Raw genomic sequence first — 19,235 nt, 5'->3', positions numbered from 1 at the left:
TGTTTGTGCAGGAATAGCAACCCTGACTAAGACAGATAGTGTTTTCCCACCCACACATCCACTCCCACCACCCTGCCCTGGCATTCCCCTACATTGGGGCATTGAGCCTTCACAGGGCCAAAAGCCTCACCTCCCACTGATGCCCAACAAGGCCATCCTCTGCTACATATGAGGCTGGAACCGTGGGTTCTTCCATGTGTACTCTTTGGTTGGTGGTTTAGTCCCGGGAGCTGGGGGGGGGGCGGTACTGGTTGGTTAATATTGTTGTTCTTCCTATGGGGTTGCAAACAGTTTTAAACAAATAGTGGAGTATGAGTATAGTCATATATTTCACAATGAGTGGCGGTGTCTTGCTTTTCCTTGCCCATTGATTCCCCCCTCACTCACCTGCATGTGACACAGCTCTGGAAAACAAAACTCTTTTAGGTTAGTTCAAAGCTTACAAATCATTCACTCTGCCATCTGCTATGAGCCCCTCATGGATATTGTGTTTAGCTCAGATGCAAATACAGATCAGATTGACTTGGAGACTACATATCTGGGTATTAGTATGTGGATATGAGGAGATATTTCAGTTGGGGTGACTAACGAAGTATATCTGTACAAAAGGAAAATGCAAAGCCACTTAAGTTATTCCTGCAATGTATTTTCAGGTTTGCAGTAGCCCCCCTCCCCCAATAAAAGTGCACATTTCTTAACCCAAAATATTTTCCAATTAAGTATTTGTAAGTAGCCATACACATTTCTAAAAACAAAAAAATTAGAAGAGTCTATTATTTTTAACATGTGCCTTGAATAGAATAACTACATTGTCAGTTCACTTGCAAACTTTGTCTAAAGCACCAAATTTTAAAACAAGTCCTCTGTCAATGACAGAAGGTTCCAGTGCAGTGCCTGTTTCATAATACCGTGTACAGCTGACTCTCTGCAGCTCAAGTTGCCAGCAAAGGCTGAACTGGAGCGTAAGTCCTTTGGTTAACAAATTCCCTCAAAACACCACCCGCCCCCCAACGTACAAAACCCCAGTAGCTGTAGTGATGTCATATCCGTTGTTCAGGTCTCCACACCTCTCAGCAATTACTCTCTTTATCCTTTTGAGTCAAAACTTTTGAGGTGGGTTGGCTGTCTAACAGAAGGGGAGAGGGTAGACCGGGGCGCACCAGGTGGAGGCGCTTCAGCACCTTGGCCAGCACCCGCGGCAGCCTGTCCCAGCCTTTTGAGCTCCAGGACTCCCCACTCTGAGATGCCTGCGGAATGATCGCCCCCCAGGGCGGCTGCCTCTGCTGCCGCTGCTGCTACTGCTGCCGCCGCCGCCTCTGCCTCTTTCCACTCTTCTCTGACTGGCAGGCAGAAAGTGCAACTGACGTGGGAAAGGTCTCCGCAGTGAGTGAAGTGGCTACATAAAACAGAGTAAAGAGAGGCAAAAACCCACATCAGAATGCAGGCGAGGTCCAGCTTTCTCAACCTCCTTCTTCTGTCTTTACTTGCTGGATTAGATCCTTCCAAGGTAGGGGCAATATTTTGACTGGTTTAAAATAAATGTGCAAAATGTAACGACCTGATCAAGATGCGGGGGGAAATGTCCAAAACGACATGGGGGACTGTTCTTTCAGCGACCCTGTGGTGTCTAATGCATCCACGCTGCTTGGAAGATAACAAGGTGAACTACCAGAGGGCTAGCTTCTTAAGGTAGTGTCCTGGTGTGAGGGGGGAGGGACCAGAGTGAAGATAATGTACATGGGTAGCAGGCAATGCGGTTCTCCGGGGAATTTAGCTTATTTGCTGTCCAGCTGCTTAATGTTCTCTTTTGAAGTAGGACGGGCCATGCAAGGGAGTTTGCAGCAGAAACAATGCAGTTTATAAGCCTGTATTTGTGTTAGATGGTGAGCTGTCTCTTTGTTGAAAGCAGGGAAGCGTTTTTCCAGCTGATGCTGGTCAATAATACTCCCATCGCCGACGTGCTGCGGTTTGTGTCCAAAACATAGGGGAGGCAGCATGTAACCTAGGACAGAACAGCAAAGCTACACTCTGCATTGCCAAGAGACATCGTGAGAGGGACTTTACGTGTCTTTCCTTTTACTGAAAAAAAAATTAGGGAATCCCGAGGAAGTTCTGGTGATCTGTGTTAGGAGACAGGAAGTAAGAAGCCTGTTAAACTAAGGAGGGCAATAGAAAGGATGAGTTACGATATAGCTGTGGAACTCTGTAAATTATCCAGCAATGAAAGTGAACGCTCAGCTTATCTAGTACAAAGCAGGGAGCGATGCAACTATGTTTTTAGCGATGTGTGAGGAAAGCCTACTAAGGATGGTCATTTCTGAGAGGCAAGCATTCCAAGAAAAACATAGTTCTCTAGAGTAAGGGATAAGGCAACTGCTAGAATAAGGTACGAAAGCATTTATGATCTGCATACTCATTTGGTGGACAGCAATGTGACATGATTCGGGAAATGATGCTGTATTATAAAAGTCATCCAATACTCTGTTTTGAATTCTTTAAAATTATTATATGAATTGACATTGTCTGTGTAATTAATGGAAACAATTGACTATGGCGAAGGTGTAACTAACTGTGACCTATTACTAGTTGTGATATTTCAAAGCCTACCCTAATATATGGTAAAAAAAAAAAAGGTATAATGGTATAACATTTTCATAGGCTTTTCATGTAATAGGCTTTTCATATTTAATATTTAGAAAGATCTAAGAAAAATAAAACAATTTTATTCTAAACCTATAGTTGTCTTGACACTGACATTTTGACTCTCATTTTGTGTGAGAGCCATGTTAACAAGCATAATGGTATATACTAAGGTATAGCTATTAAGCATTTTACACCAGATGAAACATCATTGTTTTGTTTATATATTATTTACTTTTCGCTTTATGGCCTTGCCCTCATAGTAGCATAATCCATTCTGATTCTCATCTATCTAATTTAGAATATCTTATAAAAATATACATCAAAAAAACACAATTAACAAATTAGTACAGAATAAATTCCTGGACTTAAACTGGGATAAGGCTTTCTATGAGACTCTGAAACTGTGGGTTCTCAATGACAGCTGTATGATTGATTGGATGAGTCTGGGATCTTTAGTGTATAAATACAATCATTGTTTGCCGTTACTTCATAATATCTTATTACATATAGAGTTGATTTCCCCAATAAGCATTTCTGCTTTGGTTAATTTGATTTTTGTTAATTTTTATGACATATTCAGTGATTTAAAACTTTCCAACTAGGTCAATCTGAACTCTGAATGCCTGGTAGCACTGAGCTGAGAAATCCGGGGGAGAAGAGGAACCTATCCACTTCTTTTCAAACTGTGCTCAGTTTAAGATGTTTCAAAATAGTATTAAAAGGCCCTAGCATGACATTTTGTTCCATATTATATGAAATAACAGATAATATTAAAAACTTAATACTAAGTAATTTAATTTCCAAATGTTTTGGATTTGTGGAAAAATATCATTTTTATGAGAGCAAATAGAGCCCAATTTTATGTTTCATCAAACTAATTTTATTTAACAAGCTGTTAAACAAAATCAAATAAATCAAATAAAACATTTCAAGTAGTAGCACTGGGTCCTCAAAATAATCGTCACCTCGGATATAAACTTTATGTTTTCTCAACTTTAATTTAGTTCTGACTAGGTTAAAAGTTTAGAGTTTTAAACATCATGATTGTTGTAAAATTTACATGTGATGAAATTAAAATTTAGCAAGATAGTACCTCACATGACTGCACTTTGGGGGTACACCAACATTTCTTAAGAAATATCATTAAAATAACTAGAAATTCTAACCATATGCTACTTGTATGTTGGAATAATACTATGCCAGCATACAATTCAAAAACAAATTTATTTTCTGTAATTCTCTACCATCATATATTCTGTGTTTACTGAAAGTATCAAAGATACTTTGCAGATAAAATGATACAATAGGAGATCTCTTGAAATCTGAAAATATTTTAAGGTATAAGTTTCTACCTACATCAGCTAGCTCCATTCTACATCTCTCTGTGTTGCCTTGTTTAACTTTTTAATAAATGATAATTTGCTATCACTAGGACCAATTCTGCCAACTCAACTATAAAAGACTATATATATATATGTATATATATATATATATATATACATATATATATACATATATATATATATATGTGTGTGTGTGTATCTATATATATATACACACAAATATATGCATAAGCATGTGTGTGTGTGTGTGTGTGTGTGTATACCTGCTTTATGGATCCCCTGCCTTGTGATTGGAGTATACTCCACTTTTTGCATATATTAAATTTTGTTCTTCTCATCTAATGCACTACAGAATTGGAAAGATTAGCATTTCCTAGCCAAAGGGAGGCAATTTGCCACTAATTAGTTATTTGTATTTTCATATAAAAATATTGATTTTTCCTCCGTAAATGTATGTGAATTATGTTTTCTTAATTAAAGTCTAATTAATAGGGTTCCAGATCCTTCTAGAAAAGCATAAACTCAAGAGCATACGTCATTACCTATTTTAAGAGGTGCCAATCAGTTCCATTGTAATAGAATTTCTAAATTATGGGGGAGATCCATCATCCCCAACACACTAGTAAAATGTTAAACCTGAAACCTGTACAAGATTGCTTCATTTTCCCTTTCACGACAAAGGAGTGTATCTGGATAGGAAGTTCCTGACAGCGACTGCTAGATGGCTCTCTGTGCTTTTAAACTGAAGGCAGTGAGTTCAGTAATGACCTTGATAGGAGAGTGGGCTTCTTCACTCCTTTAGAAAAAAAAAGAAAATTAAACAGATCATTATTTGAACATCATAGCAAAACACAATACCCATGAATCTGAACCATAGAATGTTCTCCTCTGCAGTGCTGAAACATGATGATAGGATATTGTAAATATGTCAGAATAGGCTTCAAACAGAGCACTTATCCTGAATCCCCACTTGGTGAACACTTCAAGCAGGTAACATGAGCTACATATTGTTGAGTTGGGTGGACTTCACAAAAAAAATTATATTATATTATAAATATTTTGTAAAATGTACTTGCTAAGGGAATATTGCTTGAATTGAGGATGCATACAATCTTATCACTAAAAATAAAAATGTTTTGAACTTAGCACCATGAAGCTAGTTCATGTCACAAACAGCAACTGTAACTATGATTCAGCAGTAATCTCTAGTACCAAACAGTTTTGCTCTATCCAAGACAGCAAGGCAATCAGGACTCTTTCTCTAAACAATAAAATTATGTGGAAGTCATATGAGTATAATGAGAACTAAGGAATTTTCAACAGTTCTATTGCTTAATGTTTCAAAAGGTCTATTCAAAATGATCAGCCTACATTAGAACAGAATATGTACTGATGGCGTTTGGCAAGACTATACAGTTACAGACAAGAAACCATAATATTATAAATCTAGAGTTCATCTATATTTTGAAAGAGAAATTCCCACTCTCACTTTGTCTAAGTCTTCTGTAACCTAATTGAACTTTCACTTTGGAAAAAATAAATACTATTTCTTACTTTTCTTTCAGGAAAGTTGAAAAGGTTAAAATGGCGCATATCACCTTAATTTTTTTCTCTTAAAAAGTTATTTCTTGTATCTTTCCAACTGGTTATTGTGTGTTCACTGCTCACTGTCAGAGGGAAGCACACACACATTCTGTTCCTTACTTTTCTCTTGATAATATGTGTGTATATCTTCATGACATTGTGGGAAAACATGATATGAGGACTCCTAATATGAAACTAGGAGCCTAGATATTCTTTTGTTTGTTCATGTATAGATACTTCTTCATGTGAATATTGGCAGATACACAAGGAGTGTTGCAGTCATACATTTGTCTGTGCCTCTGTGGTGATCAGAGGTTAATGCAGGGTATTTTTCTTGGTCATGCTTCACATGTTTTCTACTTAGGCATGGTTTTTCACTGAACTCAGAGCTTGCTCATATGATTCAGATAGGTAGCCAGTTTGCCCAAGAAATTCTGTTTCTCCCGCCAGAGTGTGCTGAGATTACTGGCACCCAGGAGGTCCATCACATGAACATCAGAACTCTGGTCCTTAGACTTACACAGTAAATGCTGTCCCAACTTAACCAGTTCTCCAGATCAATATTCTCCAAGTATCTTCATTGCAGTCTAGAAAGGCCCTCTAATTCTATAATATTTGATAATTCATCAAGGTTTTCTAGCTTCCCTTACTTGTATACTTCGTGAGATCACTAACTTAGGGGTCCTAAGGATAATCTTTTTACATAAAAGCATGTTGATGTTACTGTTGTTTTTATAAATTAGAGCCTCCAGTTAGTTCATTTCTAGACCACAATCCTGTTCTTCCATCTCTGCATATATGAACTGTAAATTCAGACTTCTTTCCGGTCACCCTTCAAACTTGACAGGATCATTTATCTGCCCAGTGATTCTGAAGGCCAAACTATCATACTTTGGCCAAAACATGTTTTAATTGAAACATTTCCTTTAAAAAGCAAAATGAAAACTTATTTTCTCTCTAAATTAAAAAAATTTTTTCTTCTTACTGAAAAGATGGAGGAGGCAGGTGAGAAGGCTCCACACCAAAAAGTCTGTGGCTGACTTTTTTTAAGCCTTGTTGGACATCATTGGGAGGAGAGGTCCTTGGGCCTATTAAGGCTGAATAGATGCCCCAGTGTAGGGGAATTCAAGGGCGGGAAGGTGAGAGTGGATGGGTGGGTGGTTGAACATCCTCATAGTAGTAGGGGGAGGGAGGATGTATTAGGGGGTTTCTGGGAGTGGGAGAAACCATGAAAGGGGATAACATTTGAAATGTAAATAAAGAAAATAGCCAATAAAAAAAAGCTTGAATACTTTCTTTAAATATAAAATTAACACTGTGGTTGCAATATATATTTATGATTTTGGTAGTTTGTTGCTTGTAGTATAGAACATTGAACCTAAATTATAAAATTATATAAAAATTATAAAATAATTTTTAAAATATATTTTAGGAGCTAGAGTGATGGCTTGGAGAGTAAGAATACTTACTATATTAACATGACGACCTGATTTGAATCCTCAGAATCCACATCCAAGCCCAACATGCCTGTACATGCTGGTACTCCAAGTAAAAATAGAGACAGGCAGACCCCATGCCAGCAGGCCAACTCAAGCAGCCTAACCAAGAAAGGGCAAGTTTTGGGTTTCATTATGATGACCTGTCTCAAAAGAATTAGCCAGAGAGAAGTAGGCTGCTCTCTACGTAGGCGAAACACACAATATGTAGCTTTTAAAATACATTTTTGATCTAGTATGAAGTAAGAGAAATAGCATGAAATTATACGGATTATATTTTAATTCCTCACCATTAAACTTGTCCATAGTCAATTAACTGGGAGAATAGTTTATATGTGTATGTGTGTGTGTGTGTGTGTGTGTGTGTACTAATACATCAATGGAGCTTAAGGAATTACAGATAATATTAATATATATTAAGATACATTTTTGTGGAATTGGTTGGTCGAATGCTTGCATTATGTTATTTGGGTCCTCAAAATTGCACAAGAATCTATATGCATGACACTGAGGGTCCCTGCCCCAAGTTGGTTTGTTGGTTTTGATTGGAAAATAAAGTTACTTGTAGCCAGTGGCTGGGCAGATTCACTGACAAGGGGATAGAGAGAGAGAGAGAAGAAGGTCTTTGAATTTTCTATACTTGGAAAAGAATAAGATCCAGGCTTGAGAGCTGCAGAAGAGAGAGCATACCAATCATGGACAAGCTGGGGAAGAGACGTCCCAGCCCCTCCTCATTAGGTCTAGGGCAGCAAAGATGGAATATAGATTTTAGTAAGTAACAACTCAGGAGGATCAGAAGGAAAGCATTAACCACGTGGAAGCTTGGGAGTAGTCTAGCCATTGAGCTGTTGAAGGCATATTAAATATAAGACCGTGTGTGTGTGTGTGTGTGTGTGTGTGTGTGTGTGTGTGTGTGTGTGTGTGTCTTTCATTGAGAATCCACAGCATTAGGGCACATAGCAATGAACTTGAGCCACCACCACAGGGGCAATTTGAAAAAACATTAATCACTTCCTGCTACATTTAAATTGTATTATTACATGCAGATATTGTAATTCTGTCAATGGAAGTATAATCAAACCTATAGAACTGCATCTCATACATGAAAGAATCACAATCATACAAAGTATCTCTCGCGCTCCTCTGCTCTTGCAACTTGTCATCTTGTCTCAGCTTTCAGGAACACTAAATTTGTATATAATTTCTCATACCCATACTACAGGATTTTGTTTGTTTGTTTGTTTGCTTGCTTGCTTGTTTTGTACTGATTTTTAAATTTTAACTATTTATTTATTTATTTATTTATTTATTTATTTATTTATTTATTCTACACTCCAGATTTTATTGCCCTCCTAGTCCATCCTCCAACTGTTCCACATCCCATACCTCCTCCCTGCCCCAGTCTCCACGAGGATGTCCCCACCACCCACCACCCACCGCACAAGACTTCTAAACTCCCTGGGGCCTCCACTCTCTTGAGGATTAGGTGCATCTTCTCTGACTGGACCCAGTCCTGGTAGTCCTCTGCTATGTATGTGTTGGGGCCTCATATCAACTGGTATATGCTGCCTGTTTGGCGGTCCAGTGTCTGAGAGATCATGGGGGTTCAGATTAATTGAGACTGCTGGTCCTCTTTCACTTGAAACTTTTCTCACTGAAATCTACATTCTATTTCTCTCTCATAGGAGAAGAAAAGCAAGATCAAAAATGATTTCTTAAATTAAAAACTAGACCAAAGTATTTAAGCTAATTGTGGACAGAGAAAATAGATAAACAAATATAAAATAATATCTATAGTTTGTTATGCTTTGTGCCCAATGTGTGAACAATTGATTTTTGAGACTTCACAGTATGGCACCAATGCAGTTGTTACATATGTCGAAAGATGCTATGTGACATTAAAGATGTGAGGAAAGAAGTTTTTCTCAGTCATAAAATCTAAAAATATTCAAGGCAACAAGGTCATGAGAAAGGATCACAATTACAAAGAGGGTTGCTATGTCAAGTTTTTTTCTCCCCGTTCCTTCACTTGTACCTGTGTTTCTGAGTCTTTAATTGAGACTTATAGAAAGTTCTTAGCCTGATCTCGCCCCCTCAGTTTCTGTAATAACATTTCTGCCGATGTTGTTCATCAAATGCTAAGTTCACTAGAGGACTGTATCACTCCATTCCTCTTTTGTCAACCTAACCTACATAAAGTATATGAAGAACATAACCTACATAAACTATATGAAACCTACTGAATATGATTGCAGAATCTACATGTGAAGAACTAGCACTGAAAAGATAATATTAACTCAAATTCTTGCACACTGGATTAAAATGAAATTGATATAACCTCAGCTTCTTACTATAGAACATTTTAGACATGGGACTAGAATTAAAACCAGTTCTCTGTAAAGCACGATGCAATTGTAATGGCATCAACAAATCATTTACAAAACTGTTATTGAAATATTTTTTAAAAGTTTTGCAACTGAGTGCGGTGGAACTCATGTGTAATCCCCAGCACACAGGAGAATGGGAAACAAGAATTATGACTTTTACACCAGACTGGTATGATGTAGCCAGGCCCTGTCTCAAACAACATTTCACACTGGCACAACAATAAAAATAAAATGTTTCCTAAGAATATTTATCTCTATTTTTTGTTATTATTTCAAAAACAAGGTGCTGCAATGTTTTTAGCACAAGCAAGGCCTTCTGTCACTTGCAAGCCAAACCTTCAGGAGAATAAAAATAAGCATATTGGGTATGTTGAGTACAATATGTACTCACTGATAAGTGGATATTAGCCCAGAAACTTAGGATACACAAGATATAAGATAAAATTTGCTAAACACATGAAATTCAAGAAGAACAAAGACCAAAGTATGGACACTTTGCCCCTTCTAAAAATGGGAACAAAACACCCATGGAAGGAGTTACAGAGACAAAATTTGGAGCTGTGACGAAAGGATGGACCATCTAATGATTGCCATATGCAGGGATCCATCCCATAATCAGCTTCCAAACGCTGACACCATTGCATACACTAGCAAGATTTTGCTGAAAGGACCAAGATATAGCTGTCTCTTGTGAGACTGTGCCGGGGTCTAGCAAACACAGAAGTGGATGATCACAGTCAGCTATTGGATGGATCACAGGGCTCCCAATGGAGGAGCTAGAGAAATTACCCAAGGAGCTAAAGGGAACTGCAACCCTATAGGTGGAACAACAATATGAACTAACCAGTACCCCGGAGCTCTTGTCTCTAGCTGCATATGTATCAAAAGATGGCCTAGTCGGCCATCACTGCAAAGAGAGGCCCATTGGACTTGCAAACTTTATATGCCCCAGTACAGGGGAACCCCAGGGCCAAAAAGGGGGAGTGGGTGGGTAGGGGATTGGGGGGTGGGTATGGGGGACTTTTGGGATAGCATTGAAAATGTAAACGAGAAAAATACCTAATAAAAAAATAAATTAAAAAAAAATAAGCATATTGAGGAAGGTCCCTGTGCTGTGGGAATCATTCATACCTTGCCTCCAAAGGGGCTTTCTTTTTTTTTTTTTTTTTTTTTGCCAGTATGTCAACATTTTACCTAGGTTTACTACACAGTGCAAACATCACATTTTCCATAAAGTTGTTTGGTATTCATTGCACTTTACAAAAAATAATCCCAATAATCGCAATAAAAGGACATCTATTAAAATAAAGGACATACTTTATCTCTCTATGCATCTGTAACTATTGACATTATATCTGTCACAACAGAGAGGTAGGTGAGTAGGAACGTATTTTTTTTCTCCTCCCAAGTTTACATAAAAATTTCCAATGACTCTCTTAAGAAAGTCTTTACAGAAAAGTTATCAGAGTTGGGATTGTATCTCCATTATTAAATAATAAGATGTTTGTCATATTATGTAGCCTTCTCTGTGTGTCTGTGTACACATGTGTGCACATGTACACAGACCTGAGGTTTAGTTGGTGTTTCCTTCAATTGCTGTCCACCTTATTTTGTGAGACAGATGTCTCACTGAAGCTGTGTCTCCTTCATTTGACTACATGAGACTGGCTGACAGGCAGATTTCAGGGCTCCCCACCCCCACCCCTGCCCTGGTTCTGTCTCTCCAACATTGCAATGCCCTATATTTTATAGTGAGTTCTGGTGATGGAACTTAACTTCCATGGCAAATACTTCAACAACTAAGCCAAATATACTCTCAAAATCCTCTCCATCCAAATCCTAAGGGCGGCCTCTGTGCTCTATGTCTTGGTCACTCTTTTTCCCTTTGCTATCTGATAACTCCGTCCGCTATTTTTTCCATGTATTCAGTACTTTCTCATTGAACAAACAAATACATTAATTGAGAAATTCAAAGCAGCACGGTCCAAAAAAGGAGTCAGTCGTTTAAGAAGGATTCTGATTCTTATGACAAAACAAGATAAGAGTCTTAAAACCTTGTTTCTTCAATAACAGACTTGTCTAGGAATGTTTTCAGACCCTTCCCAGTTGTAACATCTAAGAGTGATTTACTTCAGATTGTTCTTTACGCCTGACATTGCTATTTATCATATTCCTTTATGGAAGGCAAGTTTTAGCCACATGGGACTTGCCCTTGCGATTGTACACTTTTCTCACGTGAATCCTCCTTACCCTCAGAGTATAAATTGTCTGATACTCAGTAAAGTTGCCTATAGCATGAGACTTTAGTTTGCCTCTTGTATCAGCTCTGCTGTACCAAGTCCTACTGCTTCTCGAACAGTGAACAAAGGAATGGCTAAGTGTTTTAAAATTCTGTTTTAAATGGTATATGGCTGTGATCTCCATTTCAGTCAATTCTCCTATTAGATCAGATACTAATTATGAGGAAAGACTGATTTTAGGACTATTGTTTTAAAGAAATTCTATACAAGCTTATCTTAACTAATGCTGAAAAATATTGTCTCTTTAAAGTTTTTATTACCTTAGCACAGGCTCTCTGTTGGGCATCACTCTATGTTCCTGTGGCTTTGTCTTCTTGTTTAATGTGCAGCAGTGTCAATGTTCAAATATTTTCTTATCCCTTGCTTTTTTATTTCAAAAATGTCTATTTTGTTTACATAGGTTATAAATTTAAATATTTGATATGTAAATGTGTATGTGAATGCGTGTATGTGTGTGTGTGTATGTGTGGGGTGTGTGTGTGTGTGTGTGTATTTCTTATAGCTGTTCTTAGCTTATATAATGTCTGACTTTTGATAATTCAACACATTGTTAATAGCTTCAAAGTCTAGTCTGTTGAAGTGATTCTCAAACTTTATGCTCCTGCAATGTAGGACCTAGGTTGGGCCATCTAATTTAAGACAAAGCCTCTCTGATATCACTGTTTGAGTCTAGGACCACTATAAAACATAGCAGCTAATTATTAAAGAAGTAGGGATGGTAATGTGTATCTGAGTTATAACTCACTAATATCAGATAACACAAGCTTTCTCATTAACTCTGTAGGATAAAATGCCCTGAAATGATAAACCAGTAATAAAGTTGTTTAAACATCACAAATAAACAGCCAGATAACCCCAGAGGAGGGCATGAATTAAATAAACAATCCTTTTAGTTTTTCCAACCAAGTTGAAGATGATTAAGAAGCACCATCCCATGGTGATTTTATTTTATTTTTTTTTATTTTTATTTTTTATTTTTTTTTGGTTTTCTGAGACAGGGTTTCTCTGTATAGCCCTGGCTGTCCTGGAACTCACTTTGTAGACCAGGCTGGCCTTGAACTCAGAAATCCTCTTGCCTCTGCCTCCCAAGTGCTGGGATTAAAGGCATGTACCACCATGCCCGGCTCATCCCATGGTGAGATTTAAGTAGCATTACTAGAGGGAGCAATTCCAGATGGCAGGATTTCTTCAAATACACACTCTAAAGTGTTGGTACACTGGTGACAAAATGCCACTGGTGAACTATTGGCTTACAGAAGATGCCATCACATCTGGGAATGATCCATGTTTATTAATGTATAAGAAATTACTTCTCTGGAATTAGTAGCACCAATTCCTACCTTTACTCTTAAAGATGTTAGTACCATAACACACCGATGAGGGCTAACTCATTACAGGTCTAACTATTTGATCTAAAGTGAAAACTAGAACTAAGGTTTAGGCAAGTGGATGAAACTAGAAAATATCATTCTGAGTGAGGTAACCTAATCACAAAAGAACAAACATTATATATGCATTCACAAATAAGTGGATGTTAGCCCAAAAGCTCGGAATACCCAAGATACAATTCATAGACTACATGAAACTCAAGAAGAAGGAAGACTAAAGTGTGGGTGCTTTGGTCCTTCTTAGAAAGGGGAACAAAATACTCACGGGAACAAATAGGGAGAGAAAGTGTAGAGCAGAGACTGAAAGAAAGGCCATTCAGAGACTGCCTCATCTGGGGATCCATCCCATATACAGTCACCAAACCGAGACACTACTGTGGATGCCAACAAGTGCTTGCTGAAAGGAGTCTGATATATCTGTCTCCTGAGAGACTCTGCCAGAGCCTGACAAATGCAGAGGTGGATACTCTCAGTCAACCATTGTAGGGAGCACAGGGTCCCCAATGGAGTAGTTAGGGAAAGAGCTGAAAGAGCTGAAGGGCTTTGTAACTCCATAGGAAGAACAACATTATCAACTAACCAGGGCCCCCAAAGCTCCCAGGGACTAAGCCACCAACCGCAACCGAGGAGTACCCATGGAGGGATCCATGGCTCCAGCCACACAGGTAGTAGAGGATGGCCTTTTCAGGCATCAATGGGGGGAGAGGCCCTTGGTCCTATGAAGGTTTGATGGGTGCTCCAGTGTAGGGGAATTCGAGGGTGGGAAGGCAGGAGTGTGTTGATAGGGGAACACCCTCACAGAAGCAGGTGGAAGGGGGATGGAATAAGGGGTTTTGGGAGACCTGCAAAGGGGATAACATTTGAGATGTAAATAAAGAAAATATCCAATAAAAAATGTAAAAGGAAGCAATGCAATCTTCAATCAATTTATGTATAGCAGAGAAATAAAAGTATGCAGAATTAAACACAGAGGAAATAGGAAGTACTTACCATAAGAGCTGATGCATTCTGTGATTGCATTCCTTGGAAATCACTGCAGCAGAAGACCGATAGGAGCTTGGGGCCTGCCTGGGTTACCAAGTGACTTCCATCCAGGTCAACAGTAGAGAGAGGGTGAGGGAAACTCTGAGAGGAGAAATGAAAAGATGACTTAGGGCAGGTGTTTGTTTATACCTGGTGAGGACTGGATTGCTTGAAACCCTTACATGTTTATACAGACACAAGCACCCCACCGCCCCCGTGACAACTTCTTCTCCATACCAGCACCAAGCATTCACATATTATATTCAGTAATCTGAAACATGACTGTGCCTCACTTCTTGTGAATATCCACCTTTGGAGGGAAGTTTTGGCAGTTAAGCTAACCTTTACTATTTCCTAGCAAGTAAAATAGAAGGCAGAATTAAATGAATTCACAGTTAAGCACATTTTCTCTTTCCTATTTGCATCTTGATTTGCAAAGAATGAAGCAGTAAAAACTGAATTACATCTTGTCCATTTGTACATAATCATGCTGGTAAAGCATGTTTTTTCCTCTCTCAAGAGGTTCAACAAAATTAGTATTAATTTAGCATATAAAATGACGATAATGGAAGAGAAGCAACCATATCAAAGAGAATTGCATACATTAAGTAGAAAACAGGAAAGTTATAGCGGAGTAAATCAATGTGAAATTAGTAGTGAAGAAAGCTGGGCTTGAAACAACCTCTGGAAAAGTCTACTAATCTTGTTTTGGGGAACCTATGAAAGTCTTGACTGGTTCAGTTCTCTGCAGCAAAAAGAAAAATGTGCACATTAAATTACAAAATATCATCTTTAATAAGCACATAAACATTAACTCTTAATGAACTCTCAGTTCATCTTCATTGCACACTCCTTTTGCCTCAGCTTCCCAGAGTATTTAAATTAAAACAGAAAATAAGCACTTTCTAATATTTCCAAAACAATCTGAGATAAATGATCATAAAATCTTTATAAATGTACTATATATGTATATGTATATACACAACAATATTAACAAATGAGAACTCAAGCTATGTTAGATATTTGACAGTTTTATCCTGTATTCTTCCATTTCATCAGTTTTTGGAAATTCATTTGGAAGATAAATGAGTGACTGCCATAATGTTACTGCTGCCTTCATCTACCAAGACTAAAACAAATGACACATTGATAAAGGGACAGGGAGAACCCATTCATTTCAATTCTGTATTCAAAAGTGGCTCTGATAAAGGCTCTTACCACATAAGCCTCCATACCTGAGTTTGAAGCTCAATATTCACAGTGGAAGGAGAGAAGCTCCTCTCTAGAGCTTTTCTCTGATTTTCACATGCATACACATGTATACACTTATAAGTAAAATATACTAATATAATAAAAACACAGATCCTATCATATCAAACATTTACCCTTGCTTCGTATATGTTTCTCATATTACAAGATGGGACAGCATCTGAGATACAATATTGACTCTTAGTCAGATATAATTAGAACATTCTTCTCAAACTGAAGCATAACTTTCAAAGATTTTTTTTCTTACTACCAACTCATTTTGCTTATTTTTGGTAGATATGATGGGGAAGAATTCACATTGTCTGTATCAGACACAACTCTCCCAACATGCAATGATGTTGAGAAGTTAATTTCTCATATCTGTGTCTGTGTTCTTTTAGATAGTTAAATTGATCTGTACAGAGGGATAAACTGAAAATCCGACTTACACATTCTCCTGCCATGGCATGTACTTTTAGAAACATGTGGTGCATGCGCGTGCGCACACACACACACACATACACACTGCAATTTTAAAAATGAACTGAGTGATTGCCATTTAATTTCTTTGTGCTGAAAAGGAGCTTCTCAAAGCATTCGATGACAAATGATTTACATCAGTTTTCTCATCTCATGTGAAGATCATGGGCCGAGCTGTGACTCAGTACCAGAACAACTGTGCCTTCCTCATCTTCCACTTACCAGGCAAAATCTGATTAAACAACTAGCAGTAGCTAGTCTCTAAAATAATGTATTTAGGGGAAAATATGTTGCCAAGGACAGACCCAGGAAGCATTTGGGAACTGCTTAGCCACATTCCACAAAGTGTGTATAGGCTGTAGACCTTATGTAGGCTTCTTTCTTTAATATCACCAAAAAAAGAAAAACACACACACACAAAACACAAAAAAATGAACAAACAAACAAAACAACAACAACAAATCATTTCTTTTTGTTTAGGTAGTTTATTTAATGTAAATCTTTTTAATTCATTTTTACCTTCAAAAATATATGCATTTGGAACTATGGGTGGCTGAGAGGTTAAGAGTGCTTGTTCCTCTTGCCTCCCAAACACCTGTAATCATAACTCTAGTTCCTGAGGTCCAATTCACTCTCATGACCACCGTGAGTACTGTATGCATGTTTTCTATTAGCATACATGTAAATGAAACACACACACACACATAAAATAAAGACAAATACATTTTTGAAAATATAAAGTGAAGAAAACCATTACTCTTTCAAATAGTGTTTCACAATAATTTCACTTATCATGTGGAATAGACAATTTCCATTAACTCTAAAACAAATGATCATAAGGACCCATGTTTCAGAAGGTGGGATTTTGTTTAAGGGTGTATATCTGCTACAGTCTTAGAACCCGTCATATTTTAAACTGTAGGGTCATCATAAGTTTTCATGTATTTGGACAAGATAAGGTTTCTTATGGCAGAGAATTGTATAGTACACAAGGAGATATTAAGATGGTGAAAGATATTCTATGGGAAGAGATGCCTAAAGAAAGATAACCTAGGCAATGAAGATGAGATAGGCTAATGCAATACAAGGAAACTGCACATAGGAAGTCACAGAGGATTAAAATAGCATGAGGAGGAATGAAGATCTTTTCTCTGTGACTTGAATTCTGCTATTCCTCACTATGTCAAAGCAGACGTTGATGCAGATGGAAAGGAAGAGAACTTTTAGTGATATTAAAATGGGAAAGAAATTATTGAAGACAAAATTCACAGATTCACATCATATAAAAAAATCTTTGTGAAGTTCAATTATCTTAAATTCAAACAAGATGGGAGCTGAAATAAATGGGACATAAGTTAGTGGTATTACGTGAAATGTTCAGGAAAAAAAAACCCAATATATAAATGTTGTGCGTATGCATAAAGGGCACAGAAAGAAAATGTTAAGAGAGAAGATATGATGACAGAAGCAAATTTTCTCATATGATTATGATGGCTCACATGACCCAAGATCCTCAGCTGGCCAGATGGAGTTACAGGGAAGTTGCCAGTAAGTTCTAGTGAGAAATTTCACAGATTCCAGATACAGGAAGAGACAAGTTTTCAGTTCTGTTTGGAGTCAGGAATAGCTGAGGATCAGCTCAAAGAAATCACTAAGTTATAACTATCACTTGGTGTGTTTGTTCTAACAAGTCTTCAACACACTGAGTGCGGTCAATTCACATTTGGTAGGACAATCTTTTATATCAGACTTTCTACTCCAAATAGTACTGTTATCTTGAAGCAGTCTCACAGACTTCTTCATTGTAATGTCTCACAAACTCTCTGTGCAGTAGACTATTGCTAAGCCTAATTAATAAATAAAATTAACTATGACACTAGGAATGTGAAACTTTATCTATACACCTGTATAACCAAGGGTGATTATAATATCCTCTTACTATATTCCTAATTAGTTAACTTTGTAACCACCTATCTCTATCAGTCATCAATTATTTTTTATCTTATGTTAATATCTCTATGATCCCTTTGAGATTGTTTGTATCCTGCTGGTTGGATTTTCATGACATGCTTAGCTGGAATATACTACTTTGTTCTGCATCTTCACATCAAAATGAAAGTTACTCAGTTACTTAATGTGCTATTCAGAGCAGAAGAGATGATTCACTTATTACGAGACGATGCTGCTCTCAGAGTACTATTTTTTCACAGAGAAACACACACATATACATGTGATAAACATGTATGCAGATAGATACATAGATGGATAAATATACAGATATAGATGTAGATATATAGATATATATGTGTATATAAACTCAAAATATATTACTTAATTACTAAAGGTATCACATATCACTTCATGACAAATAAAGTTTCTTCTGTTTTGCTCCTATCTAGTTATGAGATGAACCTATTAGATGAACCCTTAAGTTTGCTATCACCAAAATTTTGGTCTAGTTGCATGTTGGTTTTTTGATCCTATATCCAATGGTATGTCAGTGTTGATTTATTGTGAACCAAAAGAAAATTATTTAATTTTACTTTTTTCTCAATTTCCATGTGTGTTAACTTTGAAAGTTCTTCTATTATCTCAAAAATGATAAAATGTTCTATTGTAACATCAAAATTGTGGGTTGTTAGTTACAGCCACCCAAACTAAGCTGATATGATTTGTACAAATTTGAGTTGTACAAATTTGCTACAGAAGTTTGATGCCAATATCCTGTTCGGCCCCCAAATCAACTTCTCAGTGCTAATTTTATTGTCATAAATCTGGCAGTACTAAAATCTAAGGACATAGAAGTAATCAACAAAACACAAGTGTCTGCCTTCAAAAAAACTTTGGAGTAGTCAAAAATGAACCAAGAAAAGGAGCAAAATGTACATGAAATATGAGCACTTTGTGTGGTAGAAGGTGTAAGAAGCAAAGCTCACTGGATGATAGGAACAAATGATCAGAGTAGACTAAACAAATGATCAGTGTACGTAATATTTCAGCAAACAAAGAGAAAGATGCACCAAGATAAGTATGAACAATAACCTTTCAGGAGAAAAACAACTTTGAGTTCAGATTCAATGAAGCACAGGTCATCTTTGAGGAAAGACAAGGTATCAAGAAAACATCAAGTGAATGAGAGAAAGGAGGCTGCCCGGAATAGAGAAGTGAGAGTCAACAGATCAACCAGGTGGATACCTGCAGATATCTTTATAGATTCTGAACTCAATGGAAGGTTATCCAGAGGGGGATGAGGTTAGTGATGGGATGTATAATGAATGTGTTAAAAGAACCATCTTGCTTGCCATGAAAGTGATGTAACATGAATGTCAAGGAAGGATTAGAG

At 37.3% G+C, this 19,235-nt stretch overlaps 1 protein-coding gene across 1 annotated transcript in view; it reads left to right on the top strand.

Annotated features, from left to right (window-relative positions):
* Positions 1 to 1,067: 1,067 nt before the first annotated feature.
* Olfm3 (olfactomedin 3) overlaps positions 1,068 to 19,235 on the top strand; it is a 215,266-nt gene continuing 197,098 nt past the window's right edge. The window contains exon 1 of the mRNA XM_021158020.2: positions 1,068 to 1,507. Coding sequence (XP_021013679.1) covers positions 1,439 to 1,507 — 69 coding nt within the window. The 5' untranslated portion in view covers positions 1,068 to 1,438. The remainder of the gene's footprint in view (positions 1,508 to 19,235) is intronic.

Source organism: Mus caroli, unplaced genomic scaffold (genome assembly GCF_978045245.1).
Source record: "Mus caroli unplaced genomic scaffold, Mus_caroli_1 scaffold_3, whole genome shotgun sequence".
Classification (NCBI taxonomy): Eukaryota; Metazoa; Chordata; class Mammalia; order Rodentia; family Muridae; genus Mus; species Mus caroli.
This window is presented reverse-complemented; position numbering and strand designations above follow the sequence as displayed.